At 35.6% G+C, this 22,149-nt stretch overlaps 1 protein-coding gene across 11 annotated transcripts in view; it reads left to right on the forward strand.

Annotated features, from left to right (window-relative positions):
• The window catches only part of CBLB (Cbl proto-oncogene B), a 236,034-nt gene that overhangs the window by 95,906 nt on the left and 117,979 nt on the right, over positions 1 to 22,149 (forward strand). For 10 of the 11 annotated variants that reach the window (XM_072614114.1, XM_072614117.1, XM_072614119.1 and 7 more), the window contains one exon: positions 13,780 to 13,926. In XM_072614114.1, coding sequence (XP_072470215.1) covers positions 13,780 to 13,926 — 147 coding nt within the window. Of the gene's footprint in view, positions 1 to 3,702; positions 3,786 to 13,779; positions 13,927 to 22,149 lie in introns of all 11 variants that reach the window. The other variant, XM_072614125.1, reaches the window with a different exon arrangement.

The following is a 22,149-nucleotide window of genomic DNA, read 5'->3' on the forward strand; positions in this document are numbered from 1 at the left end:
GATTGCTTGAATCCTGTAGTCATGTGAAAGTGACTGTTTCTATCATGATGTTGCAAGACAAATAATTTGTTTGATGTCCTGATTTTTCTAACTAGGTGTCCAGGGTCTCTTCAGTAATGATAAATTTTCATTATTTTCTTTTTAAGAATGTTCTAAAAGAAGTAGATTAAGCATTAGACTGGAAATTCAAGGGTAAGAAAGTTCCAATTCTGATCCAGTCACTAATAGAACCAGACCAGCTGTGTGGTTATCATTTCAGTTTTATGGAATTTTTATAGGGAGGTGATCATGAATTTTCTTTGATTCCCTCTGACTTTCTGACCTTCCACAAACAAGCCCACATCTCATCCCACTGAAAAATTGGGTTAGCATAAAGTCACTCATCTGTGTTCCGTAAATGCTTTGGTGTTTCATCTGGTAACTTTGTTTTTGTAAATAGACATTATTTGTAAAATTTGTTTGTTTCGTCCCAACCCCAGTAATGTTAGTCTTAGGCATATCTGCAGTTCTACACCAAGCTTTTGGAAAAATCCTAATATGATATTTTTGTAGTGTCTCACAAAATGATGTTGCCTTTTAGAATTTTGGGGGGAAAGTGGCAGTAGGGTACAGAGTGGGCTCAAGATATCTATCATTGGGCTGGTGCCTATGACTGTACAGAGACTGTTTCATTTCCCTACTTATTGAGAAAACTCCAGGGGTCTAGTCTTCTTTCCTTTAGGGAAAAATGCATACACTTTTGCCCCGATTTTAGAGCCATTCACAATCTGACTCCAGTCTCATGTTTTCTGATTTGTTAAACATTACTTCTCACTCTACATTTTACAACCATGCTGACCTTCTTACTGCTGTAGGTGAAAGATGTTTTAACTGGTTGCCCCTGTGCCTGGAATGTATTCTCTCACCTTTGCTCCCATGGCATCCATAGCTTTCTTCAAGAGTTGTCTGCTGGCATCTTTTATCATCAACCTATCCTTCTACCCTAGTTGCATTTGCTTCACCTCTACTTTTCATCTACTTTTTACGTATTTTGTATGGCCATTTCTGCATATGTATAGGTTTACTCTGATGGAGTAAATAGTAGAGATCCTGATCTTTGAGGGCAGGAAACCTAACACAGTTCCCGCATAGTTTGTCCTTAATGACTGATTTTTGATTGAAGGTAGCTTTGGTCCTTACCTGCCAGTAAAATTTCATCAGAGACTAGGGGAGAATTTCAGCATCTCTGGAATCCTGATCTTGAAATTCAAGGTCCTCCACAGTCTGTCTCCATTGAACATTTCCAACTTTATTTCATATCCCTTCAGGTACTTCATATTCTGTCCAAACTGCACTATTTGGGGACCATCTTGTTCTTGTTCTACCTTCTCCTTCCCTCTCTCATGCTCCCTCTCTCACCTTCCCTCCTCTTTCATTTAATTCTCTGAAGTTTAAACTTCTTCCACTCTTTGTCTCTCCTTTTCCTCAAATCATCTTGCTTTTAAACAAAGATAATTTAATACATGAACCAATTACTGATCATTTATTGAGTGCCTACTATGTGCCAGGCACTGTTGAGTGCTGGGAATACAAAGACAAAAGTAGTATAATTTCTGTCTTTATGGATTTTGTATTATTCTAGCCAGGTGAGAAAAACAATGTAGGTAAATGCAAAGTAGAATCCAGATAATTTTTTAGTGAGGAGAAATATTAGGAAAGGGTTAACATAAAAGGTGGTACTTGAGTTGAGATTTGAAGGAAATTGGAAGTTCTAAGAGGCAGAGTTGAGGGAGGGAATACATTCTAAATTTGAGGAAGAGCCAGTGCAAAGGCAGAGAGATGAGAGATGGAGAAACAATAAAACAACCACTTTTTGGCTAGATCATAGTTTATGTGAAGGGAATTTATATATAGTATGATTGGCAAAGTGATTTGGGATTAGGTTGTGAGAGGTTTTAAATGCCCAAAATATAGTTTATATTTTATATCAGAGGTAATAAATAGGGAGGCAGTGGAGTTTATTGAGTAGAGAAGTGACAATATTTAGATATGTACTTTAGGAAAACCACTGTGGTGGCTATGTGGAGGAGGACTGGAGTTTGAAAAGATATGTGAGACATTAATAAAGAATGTCTCCAGAACATTTAGGGAAAGAAAATGGTAGGGAAAAATAGTGTTGAAAGAATATATTGTGTTTCTCCAAGAAATGAAAGATGAATTGTAAATATTTCAAGTTTGGGAAATTGCACGCTAGGGATACAACCGTATTTTTTGGCATTCTTCAAGTTCACAGACAGATTATTTGGATCTTTCAGTTTAGATTCTCAAAGGAAATGCCACAGGAAGCACATAGCAGTTAAAATTGTTGTTTATTTTTTTCATTCTCATGTTAATAATTCTCTGTTGAATAAAGGTACTACTAGCACGGTTCCCACTTTTTGTTTTTAATCAGAGTTTAAGATGTAGAGTTACCCTGTAGTGTAATTTGTATTGGGTGACTTAGTAGGATTACTTACAGTATACTGTTTTAAGGGTACCAAAATATTTTTGGTGGCAGTAACCTTTTTCTTAGGTATATTCAGAAAAAAAAAGATATTTAGGATGTTTTGTTTTATTCTTTGTGGAAGCAAAAGCATATTTAGTCCTGTTTTGGTGGAAGCTGATAAATACTAATAAATAAATGGGCAAGGGGAAAAGGAGTCAGACACAGAAATATTATCTTGGAATTCAGGGCAGGAAGATAATGGACTGTTATCTGATATTAAGGTGAAATATTTATTTTCTGCATTTAAAAATAAAAAATAAAGAATAATACAAGAGTAAGAGATAAGAAGCCTCAAATTTAACTGAATGAATTAGCATTGTCAGATGGTCATATCATTTTATCACAGAACTTTTTTTCTTTTGTGAGTGGCCTATTCTAAGCATTAAGAAAGGAAATATTTCACTGGGGAAAAATGAGGCTGTTTGTCGAGCTCCTCCTTTCCTTATGTCACATCTTTTAGGCTTCTTCCTCTACTACTTCTTTCTTCACTCATATCTGTACCACAGGAGGAGTTTTTGAGGAATAAGACTTGTGTCAGATAAACTTGCTGTAAAAGTTTTTTCTCAACATTCTGCTTTTCTTCTAATCTTCACTGCATTAGTTTTATTTACGACCTTTTTAATTTAATGTAATAAAAATTATTCATTTTACATCTCACACTGCTCTCTATCTCTTGTTTGATCACATATTCTTCCATTTTCCATTTTCATTGGTAAACTATTCCATGTACCCCAATTTGCTTATGGTGTTATCATCCTTTATGTCTAAATCACGTACCTGTTTTGACCTTATTTTGGTATGAGATGAAAAATTGAATTCTTTTGAAAAATTTTCAAAGAATATCACATTTGCTTTTGAGTCAGTGAACTAGCATTAAGGGCTTACTTTTGCATTTTCCTCTCTTATGGCAGATAGTTTCATAATTGAAATATGTGTAATCCAGTAATTTAAAATCATAAAGATTAAACTCATTAGATATGGAAGTAATCCTAAAAGTCATCTAGGGAAGCAGTTGGGTAGAACAGTTGATAGAACTCTTGGCTAAGAGTCAAGAGGGCCTGAGTTCAAATCAGTCCTCAGATATAATATCTATGTAACCTGAGGAAATCACTTAACTTCTCAGCCTCAGTTTCCTCATCTGTAAAATGGACTTGATGACACTAAGGTCTCTCTTCCAGCTCCACCTCTGAGTCTTTGGACCACCCATATTCACAGATGTAACCGAAGCCCAGGAATTCACATAACTGAGACTGAAACACAGGTGATTTAAATCTTAATTTTCCCCTATACTTGGAAACCTTTTAAACTTGCACTTTAAATTAAGGTCACCATAGAGAGGGCAGCTGTTTGTGTGATTTGTTATTTTTGCTTTTAATGGTAGGAGCAGCTCTTGATAGATAAAATTCCCTTAACAAACTCCTTGCATAATAAGAAGATTGGCATGACTGCTAAAGTAAATCAGATAAATTGAAGAGATCATTTCTCAACCATTTGTGTGCAGGTTGACTTCCTTAGCTATTTCAGAGAGTTAAGAGGAGTGAAAGAGATATCTGAACATGCTTCATTAACCTGCTCAAGCTTATTGAAATTGATTTATTTTGTATATATTGCACAGTTCCAAAGAAGTAGAAATATGGCATGTTAAACTTCTGTTCAGGTCTCCATATGTCTCTCTTTTACATTGGTTCAGGTGAACTACTGTAGTCTTGGATTAGATTTAGAAAACTCCTGGGTAGGGAACTAGCTTTAGCTAGACCTGAATCAGTCCTGGTCCTTAGACTTTAGAGAGTAGGATAATTTTTGGGTTCCCTCACTCTGAAGCAGTTCATCTCTGTTCCTTTCTCCCTCACAAATTCCCATAAACCGTGTTGCATGGCAGTCCTAGAAGGAAGGGCAATAGAATCATAGCAGGTATCTAATTCAGGTTCCTTGAAATCAAGGACAGTGAACATCAGTTCTCTCAAAGCCTAAACTCTGAATCCATTCTAAAGGGATCCAAATAGAATCAGGCTACTCCAGACATCCTGACTGCTCTTCTAACCAGCATGATATGATGACATTGGGCAAATCATGTCAACTTTCTGGACCTCAATTTCCTTATCTTGAAATGAGGGGTTTGCACTAGATCTTCTTTAAGGAATCCATTTCAAATTCTAATGTTTTATGATTTTAAGCCATTCTACAGACACTATGAGTAAGTTGGAATAGTGGTATATGTATTTGTGTTCATAATTAAATGAATTCAATCTTTTTAAAATTTAACTTGAATTCCTATTTCCTCATTTTCTCTTGAGTTACATTTGTACTTCTTAAAAACGGAGATTAAGGCCTTATTATAATTTTTAATGGCAGGAAAAATTATTGTTTTTGCTTTGAAAAAGTCTTCCCTTCTTACTATTACAAACTGAAGATTTCTGCAAAGTTCTTAGGCTTAAAGTGTAGTTCCTGCATATTGTTTCCGTTGAGGCTACCTTAGAAACTTTATTGCAGGCACTTCAGATAACTGTAGCATAAAGAGGAAAAAACTAAGTTCTTATAATTCTACATCCATCTACATCCTATAATTATTTATTTTTCTCATCCATTCACTGTTTTGTAGGTAGTACACATTAGATATTAATGTGAACTTTTTAATAGTAATTTTAACTTCCTAATTTTTATGATTTTTTTGAGCTGTTTTAAAAATACTTTTGAAAAATCTAACATTTATGGAAATAAATCATTTAAGTGAGTTATTCCGTAATTGGGAATAATTCCCTGGAGTACCAGTACCCTGACATGCTCATTAATACACATGTATGCAAATTCTTCACTATATTCATGATACTGGTAATAAGAATTTTAAGGGACAACTTATCCTCCTCCCTTCTCCCCACCCCTATAAGAAAGAAAGTATCAGACTCTTGAAGTTTTTGTAACTTTCCTTTAAAACCTATTTCACAATATTGCATAATAAATCTGTTTTATTTTTCAGTTGTCAGTCTCCCAGCTGCTGAATAACATTTCCCAATACAATTACTTTGTATCTATTTTCTATATATCTATATATTATCTATACATGTCTCCCTTGGCTAGACTGAAAGGACAGCAATGACTTCATTTTTGTCATAGTATTTTTAATGATTAATAATGCCTGGCACATAGTAGGTACTTCTTAAATGCCTAATTATGAAAAAGATTTTGCTTTGGTTTCAGTTGCTATTTTTTTTTTTGGTTTGGAAAATATATTTTGGTTCTAATTTAACTTTTTTTATTTGGACACAGGAACATTATCTACTGATATAGTTACCTTTCTGATCCAGATAACTTTTACATAGTTAGTATTCAGATTTGTTTAGTGATTTTTTTGCCTTAGAAGGGTAGAATCAGCACTGACCTTGCAGTAAGAAGACCTGAGATGAGGTTCCAGCACTGACACTTGGTACTCTGTGATCCTGGGGAGTGACCTGACCTTTCTGGGCTTCATTTTCATCATTTTGTGATGATGAAATGACCATTCATATTCTCTCTCTTTCTCTCTTTCCATTTCTCTCTCTCTCTCTCATACACACACATATGCATACATCTGTCTATTCATCTGTCTATGATTTATCTATGATCTATCTACCCTCCCATCTGTCTATCATCTGTCTATCCCTGTAACTCCATTTTCTTTTCAATCCAGATTGTTCTAATTTGGCTATATCAATGGCATTAAAAAAGATATTTCTAGACTGCTTATCAAAAATTATAATGTAGATTATCATACGTTTATTATTTGTACAGTTTTCTTATTTATTTTAAAAGACAACGCCAGCACTACCACACCCCCAACCAAATAACAATTTAATTCATCTGATGAAAATATGTAAAGTGAGCAGGTAGACTTTTTCATTTAATTTTCTGCAGTTTACCACCTATTCATGGTAATACAACTAAAAGGTAGATAAGATAATGAAAGCCTTCTGCACCTATACATTAAAAAAAAATGATTCCGCAGAATAAATGGTTATTGTAAAGGCTCCTCTCAAAGAAAGTACCTTAAATGTATATAGTAAGATACAAATGGATCTTGGAGCCCCATGTCTTAGCTTAGGAGAAGAGTTTTATTGGAGGCAACATGGTATCGTGGAACTAACTGTGGCTCACTCTGGAATTAGCTTTAAGTTCATGTTCCATATCTGATACATAAGACCTCATTTTCTGGATCAGAGCTGTCAAACTCAGTCCAGTGTCTAGGCAGGAATCAGACTTATCTGTAATTAGGTAATATTTAACAAAATAAGTAAAAATGTAAAGCAACATAGGTAATATTAGTTTGCAGTTTTATATTTCTATTTGAGTTTGACACCGTGGGATTAGATGACCTCTGAAGTTCCTTCCAGATATATCCCGTTCAGTTTGTCAGCAAACTTTATTAAGCATTTTGGTACCGAGCAATTCATGCTCTTCAGTGATGGAATGAGCTACCTTCTCAAGGTATCTTCAAGGGGGTTCAACGATTGCTGGTTGGGAGTGTTGTAGAGGGTGATTATGATCAGCTATAGGTCAGATTGGATGGACTTTGAGATTGCTCGCAACTCTCCAATTTTGGAAATGACTCAGTAGTTCAGATACTAATTTGATTCTTCACTTCTTTCCTCATCTATAAAATGGAAATAATAACAGCACTTAACTCCTGGGGTTCTTGTGAATATCAAATGAGATCATGTTTGTAAAGAACTTAGGACAGTGTGTGGCACATAATAGTTGCCATATAAACTGTTGTTATTGTAGTAAATAACTTGTTATTTACTCTCCATAATTTTTGACAAGCAAGGATTTGCAAAGGCCTATTGTGTTGACCTCTGAGATACTACTTGTACCTGTCTTCTTATTATTCCTACTGTCATCAACTTAATTTAATCAGTTGGCAAGCATTTATTAAGTGCTTGCTGTGTCCCTGGCACTGTTGCTGTTTGCTAGTTTAGGCTGTCATTATCTTTTGCCCAGGATTTTAATAGCCTTCTAAGTGATCTCCCATCTTCCAATCTCTCCCCAAGCTTTCCTTCTCATGACTGCTGAAGTTAGTTTTCTTTTGTATTTTTTTGATTACTTCTCTGCCCTGTTAAGAAAACTTAAGTAGTTTCCCCTTTGCAGCTGCCTTCCTACTAAACTGTATTATTCACTTTCCAATCTTGTTCTACCCTTTTTACCAAAGCTCTATATTGAGATTCACTCTCTTTTGTGCCTGGAATACACTTCTTCCACATCTTTGTCTATTCATGTCTTTTCCCTCCCATTTCACTTTTGAATTCTTCTGATTGTTAGGAAGTTTTTTCTTTACATTAAGCTTAAATTTTTTCTTTATGCTGTTCAGTCATTTGGCGTAGTTCTGTGATCTGCAGACAACTAGGAACAAATCCTAAAAAGCTTAAGTGTTCTTTTTTTTATTGTCTTTAGGATGAAATACAAAATTCTTTGTCTAATATTAAACAAAGCAAACCTTCACAATCAGGCTCTCAACTACCTTTCAAATCTTTCTTTATGTTAGACCCCTTCACAAATGCTGTATTCCAATCCAAAAGGGCTTCTCACTATTTACATCTTTACATCATCTGCTTCTGCACAGGTGCCCCTCACCATGTCTACAAATCGCTCCTTCCTCAGTTCTGCCCCTTAGAATTCTTAAGTGTTTCCCAAAAGCAGAGCTCAGATGCCACTTCTGTCAGTCTACCACCTAGTGGCCTTATTACATTCCTGGACACCGAACCCATTATTCCTAAATCCCTGATCCCCTAAATCCCCTCAGCTGAAAGTGATCCCTTACTTCTCTCATCACATATGTATTGTAGGTCATACCATATTCTAATCCTAAATATTATAGTTAGTTATCTCATTCTGTACAAAAATAATCTTCCGAAATCTGAATGGACTGATTTAAAAGATCAGCAGCACCCAATGATTAGAGACTGGAAAAACACTTATCAGGGGTTGTGGAGAGAAGATTCGTCTTCAGATGCAGTTGGGACTAGATTAATTCTGAGGTTTCTTTTGGTTTTGAGATTTTATGGTTCTGTGGTGTCTTTATTTATATCAGATACCTTGTCCATTGGATTCACGAACCTGTAAGTTGCATGAAAACACAGAGCATTATGTCTTATCTGAACATTTTATTTTCTCTGTGCTTAGAATGGTGCTTTGTATATGAATGGGGCCTGAACCAAATTAAAATGCAGTTGGAAAATACTTAACAAAATGAATAAAAATACATATAATGTTAATACATGTAACATATAATGTTTATTTGTGATTTTTAAAGTCAGTGTATGGTCTGTAAGATCCATTTCTGTTAGAGTTTGATGCCATTGCTCTGCACTCCCCAGGAACTTGAAAAATATTTTTGTATTTGAGTTTGAATGTCATATTTTAGATACTTTGCGTGTGTGTTCCATTCCTCTTAAACATTTGTTAGACCCTTTTGGATGCTTCTTCATCATTGTATCACCAATACTCAAATCTAGTCATATATACATATGAGATGCTTAATATTTGGCAAAATATTTATTGAAAGAGATTTAATAAGTCTCTCATTGTCCACATAAGATAAGAGTAAAATATTAGTGATGGATTTCCCAATGGTTACACGCCCCTCTGTCATGCCAGTGTTGGCAATTGTGTGCTTTAACCATCGTAGTCTTGAGAGTAGTTCCTTTAGCTTTGTATATAGACCCCCTTGAACATTCTGTTGATTTCTGCCTTGTGAGCTCATCATTTATTTCAACTCCAAGCATTGGAGTATTGCTTCTTTTTTTGGGTATTGCTTCTTTCACAAAATATTAAATATTCTTTCACTATCAACCAGCCTAAAGAGTTAAATGTCTGTTGGCCAGCCTTCTGATGATGACCCTCTTGAACTTCACTAGGTTTTTCCCCTAAAAATATAGACAAGTACATTGGTTCTCCTGTACCTGAAGCTCTTCCAGTTTGATATCGGGCCTACTTGACTTGGTATTTTCTGACAGAGCCTTCCAGAAGCCAGTCTTCCTCCATGCCATTACAGTAGGACTTTAGTGTAACATGGATTATAATGAACAGTATTTTATCAAGTTAGTTTTTACATGCACACAAAAAAAGTAATACAAGATAAATCTGATTTTTCAATTTAGTTTTTAAAACATTTTATAATAGGATATTTTTCATAATAAAAAGGGATTTTGAAACGTACAAAGTAAATAAATTCTTATTTTTGTAATATGCCAAATTAAAAAGATATCAATAGGCTAATGAAAGCAGGGAGAAAAATGAAGATGAAAATACTCCTTTGTATCTGAGTCAGCTATTGTCTTTATAAATAAGAAAAGAACGATAGCATTTATATAGCATTATCTCATGATCCCCACAACAACCCTGTGTGGTAGGTGCTATTATTATCCTCATTTTGTAGATGAGGAAGCTGAGGCTGAGAGATGTTAAATCCATTTTCTAGGGTCCAGCATGGCTAGTTAGTATCTGAGACGGGGTTTGAACTTTGGTTTTCCTAGCTCCAGATCCAGTACTATACCCACTGTGCCATCTAGCTGCCACAAATGACCTCTGCAGATAGAACCTGTCACTTTTAAAGTTAAGATGCTGTTAGACCCAATGCTGTGGGTGGTTTATGACTGCCATCGTGCTTTAGTTTCTGCTGATCAGAAGAATAAAATTAAGGAACATTTGTATTCGTTCAGAGAACAAAGTAAGGAAGAGTAGCAAATATGGAAAATAAGAAAGAGTTGGTTATCATATGAAAAACATCTTTTTGCATTTGTGAATCAGTTGAAAGATTTGAGGAAAAAGTAGCGAGCCCTTTATCCATCTTAGAAAAAAAATGCATTTAGTCCATAACAGCCCTTTTTTGGCAAAGAATTGGAAATTGAGGAGATGCTCATCAATTGGAGAATGACTGAACACATGGTGGTAATGTGATTATGAGGGAATATTATTGTGCTATAAGAAATGATGAGCAAGATCTCTTTCTGATCTCATGGGCAGTAACATGCCAGGTCCTTCTGTCCTTCACTGTTTCTCAAAGTCTGCCCAAGCTCGTGTTTGTTTGTTTCCATGACACTGTCTCATTCTCCGCCATCCCCTTTTCCTTTTGCCCTCAATTTTTCCCAACATCATGGTCTTTTCCAATGAATCCTGTCTTCTCGTTAGTAGTCAAAATATTTGAATTTCAACTGCAGTATTTTACCTTCCAGAGAATAATCTGAATTAATTTCTTTATGTATTGACTGATTTGATCTCCTTGCTGTCTAAGGGACTCTCCAGCACCACAATCAAAAAGCATCTATTCAGTAGCACTCAACTTTCTTTATGGCCCACCTTTTGCAGCCTTACATTGCTATTGGAAAAAACAAAACAAAACATAGTTTTGACTATACAGACCTTTGCTGGTATGCTATTTAGCTGCTATTATTATCCTATAATGTAAACTTTTAGTCTAAATCTCTGTTCAGATTTAAAGTATAAATCATGGAGGTCTTTTTGCATGTACCTGATTTTTCCTTCATTCTAATAACATGAATGAATAATGTAATAATTATAGGAATATTTTTCTAGAAATTAATTGAAGAAGCACTTGATTTTAAGGAATCTTTTGGGAGACTTTAAGGTACCTTTTGAGTAAATGTGGTGATTGTGGTGTGAGATTAGTGTCATCTTATGTTAGTTAGATTTTTTAAAAGTATACAAGGCTTTAAAATTGACTTAGAAGCTTAATAGAGATACTATAACATCAAATAGTTGATAAAGTTGAAGATGATACCTCAGAATGTGTCTTGATTTTTTAAAACATATCCATTATGCTGATGGAAATTTTAAATAAAAGTGGTTAAATTGTTTTGGCATATAATTGTGGGGGAAAACATAAAATAAAAAACAAAGAGGTAGGCATAATCAACCAACGAGCATTTATTAGGAGCTTACTATTTGCCATGTGCTGGGCTAAATCTTGGGACAGCTAGGTGGTGCAATGACTAGAGCACGCAGCCTGGAATTAGGAAGACAACTACAAATACAGCCTCAGACATTTATCAGCTGTGTGAACCTGGACAAGTCACTTAACCCCACTTGCTTCAGTGTCATCATCTACAAAATGAGCTGAAGAAAAATATGGCAAACCACTCCAGTATCTTTGCCAAGAAAACCCTAAATGGGGTCATGAAGAATCAAACACAACTGATACAACTGAACAATAATAACATGCTAAGTGTTTAGGAAACCAAAAAAAGGCAAAACCGTGCTACTTGCTTTTGAGGAGCTCGTATTCTAATGGGTTACAATTTGATTAAATATAAACATATAAAAGAATATGCAATGTAAAAGGAAGGCAATCTTAGGAAAGACTCTAACAAGAGTACTAGAGAAGAAGGAAAGAACATCCACTGGAAAAGACTTTCTTCAGAAGGTGGGATGTTGAAAGATGCGAGGAATCTAGGAGGTGAAAATGAGGAAGGAGAACATTCTGGGCATGGGCAGCAGCCAGTGAAAAGGCATGGACTTGAGAGATTTAGTGTTGTGGTCAGTTAGAAATCCAGAGTTATTGGAGGGAAGTAAAATATTAAAAAGCAGGAAAGGAGGAAGGGGCTAGGTCATGAGGAGCTCTGAATGCCAAATAAAAATGTTTATATTGTGAAAGGCAATAGATCACTGCTGGAGTTTAAATCCCTTGCCAGGTGAGTAAGGATGTATTGGAGTTGAAGGAGATTTAAGAAAAGGCCATTGAGTTTGATAATTAAGAGATCGTCCTTAACTTTGGAAATAGCAGTTTCACTTGAATGATGTGATTAGAAGCACTATTACAGAGAGTTTTTGAAGTGAATGAAACCCGAGGAAGTTCAGTCAAGAATGGGAGGATAGATAATATAACTTCAAACAGATATAAGAGGTAATGGGAATGGGAACAATGTAGGAGGCAGTATGCTAGAGAGGATAGGAGGGGATCAGGGTTTTTGTAGAACATTTGATTTTAGCAAGAAGGTAGAGAAGACAGTGATGCTGGTGGAGGATGCTACATTAAAGAAAATAGGAAAATGATTTTGCTTCAGTCCAGAAAATAAGGGAATTAAAAATATTTGGGGACCAGGAGAAGAGGGTTGTGGTATGAGATGGTTGGTTAATTTTCTGATAATACAAGCATAGGTCTAGAGTTGCAAAGGACCATAGAGGTCATATCATTATAAAGATAAGGAAACTGAGGCCTGGAGAGATCAAGAGACTTGCCCAAGGTTTATACAAGTAGTAAATCCAGAAGCCAGGATTTGAATCAAAGTGCTCTTGTCTCCACACCTTAGGTCTTTTTCCATTGTGCCATGCTACCTCCTTTTTCATTTGATGACCTTTTCACCTCTTTCCAGATGAATTGAAATGCTCCAAGCTCAGAGTAGAGGTTTGGTTACACACACACACACACACACACACACGCACACACACACACACACACACACACACACACACGAATATATGTATGTATATATGTTTGTGTGTATGTGTATATATACACATGCATAGGTACATATACATATATGCAAACACATATACAGTTGTATATTTAAAATTTCTGAATGTGATGGATGTCAGTTGTCAAAGAAAAAAGATAACCTAGTTCACTAAAAATAAAAGATTTAGAGCCCCAAGTTATTGCTAAGATGTATATGAACCATACAAGCCCATCAAGCCATTTTATAAAACATTATGCTTATAATTTTAGCAATTTGGGGGTTTACCTGTTTTTAGAAGAGCAAAAGCAATAAGCATAAATCTTTGTGACCCCAAAGAAAGTGAATTTTGTTATTTGGGATAAATTATCTCTACTACCAGACCTTTTAAGATATGCCTTGAAGAAAATATTTTGGAATTACTAGATCTCAATATTTTTCAACTTCATTCCAAACATTAGATTGCTGGAATACTGATCTAAAATGTTTAAGGGCTTCTCCAGGTAAGTGGAATGGAAAGAGAGATTAAGAAATGAAATAAAAATTAAAACTGCTATTATATTGAAATTTGGCAAAAGTGTTTTGGTGGTAAAAATAGAGCTGACCTGTGTTTCCAAAGTATTGTTGGTTTTCTAATACTACGTATGTAGTGATTCCCAAGCAGAGCGCATCATTGGTATCTTTATCTCGATTAAGGGTTTATGATATTTTTTGCTTGTTTTCTTTTGCCACATAATAACTTCAGATTAATATGTGAATAGCTGAATTTAAACAAGTGCATTATACTCTATTTCACTTCTTCCCTCTTCCTTTCAGGCGGAATCTCACCAAGCTGTCCCTCATCTTTAGTCACATGTTGGCAGAAATCAAGGCAATCTTTCCTAATGGACAATTTCAAGGGGATAACTTTCGTATCACGAAAGCAGATGCTGCTGAATTCTGGAGAAAGTTTTTTGGAGACAAGTAAGTATTATCCATTTATTTTATTCAAATATATCACTGAAGAATTTTTTTTTTAAAACAGAGTTTGGATTTAATATGGTATTTTGAGCCTTAATGTAAGTAAGCCTAATAAAGTGAGCCTTACTAGCCAGATTAATTATTTTTTAAAAAAAAATTTGTTCCATTTTTGCTGAATTGCATATGAAGATATGTTTATTATTAGAAAGTGAATGTCTTAGTCACTTTTTCTGTATTTTATGATCATGATCACCATAGGTAATTTGACTAAATTCATTACATTTTAACTTTGCTTCTTCAGAAGAATTCTTGTTATACATTACTTATAGTTAGTGTATACTGTACAATTTCTGTTGTGTAAAAAGAAAAAATTAATATAATTTGAAATCAAACAACCTTTTGTAGGCAGTAATAAGTAGCCTCTCTATTGTAGTAATAAGGAATTTTCTTTGAATGCTAAGTTCATTCTGATTCCTTTTCTTTATTTAATAATTACATATTAGAAAAGCAAGAAACAAATAGCCTTTTGAGTTTATCTCCCAGAAGTGTTAGGAAAACTTTCATTTAAAAAGTAAATGTAGCCTTACATAGCCCAATAGTTAGCTATTTCTTGCCTAGATTATAATACTTTTTGTGCTCTCGGTATTTAGTACCATTTCTTGTCTTAAGCATCCAATTATTATTCCAACTCTAAACTTGACTGTTAGATTTTAAGTAAACACATTATGAAAATCCTGTTACATCTAGTTTAGGTAATTATTTTTCAACTGATGATTCTGTAAAAGTAAATAATTGATTCAATCCAATTGAACAAACAGGTGCTTACTCTGTGCAGGATACCAAGCTTTTATAAGTTATTTGCAAGATATTTCAAAGTTAAAGACAAAATGATTCTTGTTTTGTATTATTAGGATAAAATTTATATGATGAGCTTGATTTTGTGGCACAAGAAAAGGACATTTACTAATAGATTTTGATGAGCTGGGATTTAGGGAAGTAGCATATTTCCTAAGAAGATTTTGCTAACTTTTTATTCTTCGAATCAGTGAACATACCTTATTTTGGATACTTTAGACACTGGTGTAGTCTTAATATTTGCCAGTGTATACAAGACCCTAAAAATTAACATGTCTAAAATGATCTGAGATCTGTTTATCCATTCTGTGACTATTTTGTTTTAGAAATACCTCTTATTTGTCTCTAGAAAGAAGATTGTAAACCTACTTAGAAAGATAAGCAGAACAGTTTTACATGATAATCCAGGAAGCTTGAATAGAATAGGAGAGATGGTTTGTTTGTTAATATGCTTGAGAATGGTAAAAATTTGTCTGGATAGTTTTTTCAGTCATTTATTAGAAATGTATTAAGCACTGCTAAGTGGCATGCAGTGCAAGGCCCTGGGGAATACAGATACAAAAGTGAAAATGCTGGTGGAATTCATGCTTTTTTAATCCCTTCTCTAAGACTACTTTTAGAATGCTGTGCTTTGTTGATATGTTTAAGACTAAACTACATAATCATCTAAGATTTTGTTTTGAATCTTTAATGAAATGATGGTCGTTTAAACAATTTTATCCTAATTTTTAGAACGTGGTTTTGTAAGCATGTTTAATTGATCATTTCTGTGTAAAAAATGTAAAAGTTTACCCTATAATTTTGTAAAGGGGAAGTTATATTTGTTTGATGATAATGAACTGTCAGTTTAAGACGTGGTCATGGGTTTTGTTTATCTTGCCCAGGAAACATAAAAATTAGAATAGGATATTGAAATAAAATGAATTCATTTCACAATGAATGTTAGAGTGAGCTAAATAAATATTTTCTGTTGACCTTTCTAACCTGGATGTTATCATCATCATCATAAGTAGCATTTATATAGACACTGAAATAATAAATAAGCTTTTTACACATATTATCCAGTTTGGTTCTCACAACAACCCTGTGAGATATATGCTGTTTTAGAGTCGAGGAAACTGAGACAAGCGGAGATTAAGTGACCTGCCCAAACTCATACAGCTAGTAAGTGTGTGAGACTGGATTTGAACTCGCACCTTCAGACTCCAGGCCCAGTATTCTTGTGCACCGCATTACATAAAAAATTGGCAAAAAGATAAGTAAAAACTGAATCCCATCCTTTTAGTACCCAGGAGAAAAATCTCTTTATGTCAGTTATGTCAAGGTTCAGATGATCAAGAGAGGAAAAGTCTTGCAGATGTTCCTCATCTGAAGATAGAATTGTAGTAGCTGAACACTGAGACTGTTACTTTCCTAGAAAGTCTCTTAAAGGGATGACCTCACTCAGAGAATGTATCCAGAATTATCATCCCATGAGAATATACTGATTCCTGAAGGAGCATAAAAAGAAGTAGGCAAATCCTGTAATTCAGAGTCCCTTCTTGATAAATATTTGAGTCTACTTTTTAAGTTCCATAGTGGTTATGAAGTTCCAATATTGATATTTGGGAGCTACTGCAACACTATGGCACACTATTACAGTGAATAGAATATGTAATATGATTTTGGGCCAATTAACCTAACGCAGTGCTTTTGAAAATGACCTAACAGTGCTTTTGAAATCAGGGAACCTGGGACCTGGATTTTGCTGTTTTTTTTTCTTTTCCTCCACATGTCCATAGCAACTTAGTGAGCCTTTCTTGGTCTTAGTTCCTCATTTGTAAACTGAGGGGAGTTGGACAAGATCAGAGGAGGCCTGTTACCTGGTATCTAAAAATAGTTTTTACATTTTTAAATGAAGTTTTATAATGCTTAAAAATGTAAAAGAAATAGTCTTAGCTCTTAGGAACACATGGCAGGTCATTTGTCTGACACCCCGGACTAGGTGACCTCTGAGATCCCTTCTTGCCCTAAATCTTGATGCCTGTGATGCCCCACCTCAGTGCTTTGAACCTTCTCCCACTCATACCTCCTTCCCCTTGGAATATTCTTGTTCCTTCTTCCTCCATTTGGAACCCCTGGATTCCAAGCTAAGCTCATGTCCTACTCTTTGAAAAGGCTTTTTCTCATAGTTTTGAGTGCAAACCAGCTCCTCCTTTTTTGAAATTGCTTCAGTACTGTATTTTGCATCTGTCTTAGTATACTTAACAAAAATTGTGATAATTTGTAGTTAAGATTTTTATTCTGTAAGAGACATTATATCATGACATGCTGCTTTGAGATCATTAATCCTACATGTAAGGAGACCTCTTAAAATTTAAGAAAGCTCTTACAACAACATCCTTCAAAGAAGGATGACCTTCTTTGAAACAAAACCAACAGTCTAAGTTTGTATAAAGTTACCAGGAGCAAAGTAAAAAAGATGTTTTTCAAGAGAAAGTTTCATTTTTCTTGGAACCTCTTATGTAGAAAATATTCTCTTAAAATATATCTACTGATTCATTGTTTAGAACTGCTTGAAGTAAAGGGGCTGCTGGGACTGAAAAATGTTTTTTTGACATCTTGGGTCTTCTTGTTGTGTTTGTCCTTCATTTTCAAAAAGGACCATGACATGAGGGGAAATGATGACATGACTTGCAGTTGACTTTGCTTTGAGTGAGGGAGGGCTGTGCAAAGTCACCACCCTCACTTTCTCATCCTGAGTAATCTGGTTCCAGTGGCTAGATATTGATTAGGACAACTGGAGATCAAGATCAGGCCTTATCAGGTTCTCACTTTGAGTGAGGTAGCATCCATTCAGTGAATAGGCCTCTTTAAGATGTTAGTCAAGGGATATCCCCTTTAATGTAAAAAAAAATCAAACTGGGAGGGTTGTTGGTCGGAAGAGAAAACATTTCTGTTGATGTTCACTCTGAGCCTGGAGGGCCCAAAATATAGCCTTTAAGTGGTGCTTGGGCAGGGAGCTACTGTGGTCCAACTTCGAGCTCCAGAATGAAATGGGTTTAAGGGTGGGTCTTTGAGAGGAGAAAGAAGGCAGGATGGATGAATGAATGAATGGAAGGAAGGAATCTAGTCCATATACCCCAAGTTTACTGGGCAGCTTCCAGCCATCAAAATTTATCTTTCTTTGAAAGGGAGAGGGAGAGGATGAGCCGAGTTTTCCAAATGACTGGGGCCCCATTCAGGTAACTCACTACTATGTCTTAGGGTAGTATCTGTTAGATAAATGGTTATACCACCTAGTCAAATGGGAGACTGTTGAAAGACTGATTAGAACAAAAGGCTCGTTTTACTTCTTTGTCCTGTAATCAGTTCTGTTTGAGGAAGCTGCTTTATCTCTCTGAAACACTTTCCCATCTGGGATAATTCTTTAGGAAGAACCCAGCACCAAGCATGAAAATTATTAACTGTTTACAATTAACACCTAGGTAAATCAAGCAGTCCTTTAAAAGGAATGAACTCTTTGGTATTAATTACCAGCATCTCATGAAGCTCTGATAGGACAGGCAATGTGACTTGTTCAAGGTTGTCTGGTGGAGTGGAAAGTGCCTACCTGGAAACCTTAGCCCTCCTACTCTAGCCTTGGACAAAGTCATTTAACCTCAGTTTTGAGTTTAGTAAAATGCCAGTGTTATCACCTAGGCAATATTCACAGCACCGACGGTGGACTATGAATATGCTGGTGTAGTTCTGAATTGCAAAGTATAACAGACTCCATATAGAAGGCAGAAGAAAAATATTTATTCAGACACCAGAAAGCCAAATCCATCATAGTAACCAAGAAGTCTATGCACATTAGCACTGCAGGGGACAAAAGCCATTCGCTAGCCTCCCCCCATCTCTTCCCAAATAAACATACTCAAGAGCCTAGCTGTGTTTACTTTTGCCTGTGTTTGATGGGGTTCAGACTCTGGAAACTTCCTTGAATCTCTCCACTGAACCCGGCTTATCATACTCAAATTGAATTCTTCTTGAATCTCCCCACAGAACCTGGCCTTTCATACTCAAATCTGTAGCCATTACCTGTTACCTCTTGATTACCCCACCTGCTTCCCACCCAAACACTCCTTTGTCTGATATCTCCTGATTGCCTCCAACCCTCCTGAATCCCTCTTGGGACTTCTCCTCAGGATTCTCCCTGAACCCCTCTTCCTATCACCCTGGACTACCAGACCACCCCCCAAATCCCTCCTATAGATTTTTTTGTATTTAGTTCCATCTTGCCTCCATGAAGGCGCTTAGATGCAATCCAGCTCAGACTGTCTAGTTGAGATTCTATCTGGCCTGCTTATGAATACAAGTGTTACAAATGCTTAGGCTCCTTAAGAGCCAACCCAATTTGGCGAATCTTTAATAAACTTTGTTTTCTTTGGCTTTAAGAAGGCTTGAGTCGAATTCATTTGAACACGACCCAGACTGTTGGTATTTTGGGGTCACCAGCACCCCTAAACCTCGTCATGTTCTCTCCTCCTGCCCTAACTGCTCTCACCAACTTCCAGTTCTGCTCTAGCCTTTCTATTTCACCTGTTCAGCAAGCTCCTCCCATCACATGTGACTTAAGCTTCATGTGATTTAAGCAGATTATATGGGCCTATTAATGAATGGGAGTGATCTTCCCATTTAAATTACCATTACAGCCAGTTAGACAAAATGATCTGCAAGATTCTAGCTCCAAGAACTTCACATTTTAAGCATCACTCTTGCCTCTGCATAACTAGAGACCATGCATGTACAGTTCTCCCGTTTCAGAACACTCATGCTGTAGGTTTAAGGCAGTATTGCTTCCCTAAATGGAACCATTCAGAACTTAGTGCTGAATTAGCCATAATGTGTTCCAAAAGACTCTTAAAGGAAATCATGATTGAAACCTAACATCAAACAGTACAACTAAAAAACACTTAAGAAACAGCTTTTTTTTTTTTAAATTCAACAAATATTTGCTAATAGCCTACTGTTAAGAGAGATATAGTACATTTTACTCCTAAATTTCAGGCCATTTCCTCCATAGTCTCCTCAGCCCTTTGTAGTTGTTCCTAGATTGAGGCTTAAAACTGTCTTGAGCTCAGGAGTTCTGAGCTAATCTACTAAGATCTAACTGGAATTCATACTGAGTTTGATACTGACATGGTAAACCCTTGGGAGCTGGGGATCGTGGGTGGGGGAGACCAGGATGTCTGAAGTTAAATAAATAAGCCTGGCTTGGAAATGGAGAGAGTGGAGGAGGAAGAGGCCACAAAGTAAACAGGAAAAAATAAATGGTATTGTTAAGTGTGAATAGTGCCAATATGTGTTCTGTAAAAACAGTAATTTATAATCTAGTGTACTTGAGTCAAAGACTCAAGGACTCATTGTCCAGAATTTAGAGCACTTGCATTGAATGAGAATGCCACATTTAATGTGATTATACAGTTTGAGCATGACATTCATATTTTTTAAGTAACTCAGGGCAGTCCCTGAGTACTTCAGCTAATTATGATAAATATTTAGGTGCCAAGTTTGACATTGAAAAGTCATCCGAATAAGCATGGAGATTTTTAAGGACTGAAAAGATTTATGTGCCTATTGTTGGACAAGTCATTAATGGGTTCAGGCTCTTGAATCATACCAAATCTCTATGACCATTTTAATACTAATTGCCCCTGATGATATTGGGCTTTATCTATATGGCTCAGATTCCCTAATTACCTCATACATTTCTAAAGTTTATCAGTATATGTATAATAAGTAGGTGAAAATAACATTATGACTATGGAAAACTATTGAGCTACTTCTAGCTCAGTTTAGTGTTTCATCTCTTAATTTCCTGTGGAAGTGGTGCTTTCCCACATTGGTTTCCTGTGTATTCCTTTCATTTTTAATAATAATAAAGGAACTATCACTTTCTTTAATTTCTTTGTAGATGGGATTTATTTCCCTAGAAAATAAACCAGATTTTAGGCAAATCTGGGCAAATCTTACTAGATTTGCTTTTTTAGCACATTGTCTAAGTTGACTTAATGAAGAATATAATAGAACGTGAGACTCCATAGTGTGGTCTAGGGCAAAGAGCATTGCAAATGAAGGTAGAAAATCTAGTTAGCTATCTCAAATCTCTTTATTTAACCGTGTGACCTTGAGGAAATTATTTATCCTTTCTGGGCTTCAGCTTATTCATCCTTAAGGATTAGTTGGGTTTTCTAAGGCCCTTTCCAACTTTCTGAGCCAGAAGAATGGATTTCCTTTACTTTTAGAGCTCTCCATCTGATCTATAAATTTTGTCAGTGGAGAATTGAGAAGCAAAATGTGTAAATGATAACAATATTAATCATTTACTCCATGAAGATGAAAACATCAGCAAAGCAACAATGCGAAAGTAGTGAGAGGAGTGCTCTTTGCCCATGAAAGGTAGAGTGTGGCTTCTTTCTCATCAGAACAGTAACATTTCCTCTCCAAAGAGGACTGGGTGGAATTAGTTCTGAATACATTTTGTAACTAGGATTATTACTGGTGATAGCTTGTGGGAAAGAAGCATGACGCAGAAGAAAACTATCTTTTTATTAAGGGTTTTTGATCATAGAATTTTAAAGATGGTTTTTCCATATTCTTTTTTGCTCCATAGATTTTATTTAGCACTGTAGAATGTTAGACCAAAATGAATTAGAATGAAGCTCTTCTAAATCCCAGTTCAGTGTTACTTTCTCAGCTTCAGCCTGCTTTACTCTGTGTGTTGCTAATATGACATTTCAGTTGCTTTAATTCTAGTACCTTCCCTCTGTTAATTACTTCTTATCTAAACTGTATGTACAGAGTTTACGCATAGTTCTTTGCATGTTGTCTCCTCCATTAGATTATGAGTTCTTCAAGGACAGGGACTATCTTTTACCTTTCTTATATCCCCAGGACTTAGCACAGTGCCTGGCACATTAGTACTCATTTAATGAATGTTTATTGACTGTTTAACTGCTATAAACTTCTTTCATTGAAATCCAGTTTATTTTTTCCCTGTTTGAAAAGGAACAATAGCTTCATAAGAATTTTCCATGTCTTTGTCTTTTAAAAAATGTTTTAAAAGATTATCCAAACATGGAAGTTGAGAAAATAACTCATATACAAAAAAAAAAATCATCTGGTTACATAGTAAGTAAAATTCGCTAAAAGTTACTCGTATATGCCAGAAAATACTTCTTTCAGAGTTCTCTTTCCTTCTTTTTCCACTATTTCCCTTGCTGACTTCCACTGCTAAGATTTTTAGCAAGTATGTACCTGAATCATTAGATGATAGATTAGAAATGGGAACTAACTTTAGAAATCATCAAGTTTACCGACTCCCCTGGTGTCCTGTGAAGAGAATGA

This window comes from Notamacropus eugenii, chromosome 5 (genome assembly GCF_028372415.1).
Source record: "Notamacropus eugenii isolate mMacEug1 chromosome 5, mMacEug1.pri_v2, whole genome shotgun sequence".
Taxonomy (NCBI): domain Eukaryota; kingdom Metazoa; phylum Chordata; class Mammalia; order Diprotodontia; family Macropodidae; genus Notamacropus; species Notamacropus eugenii.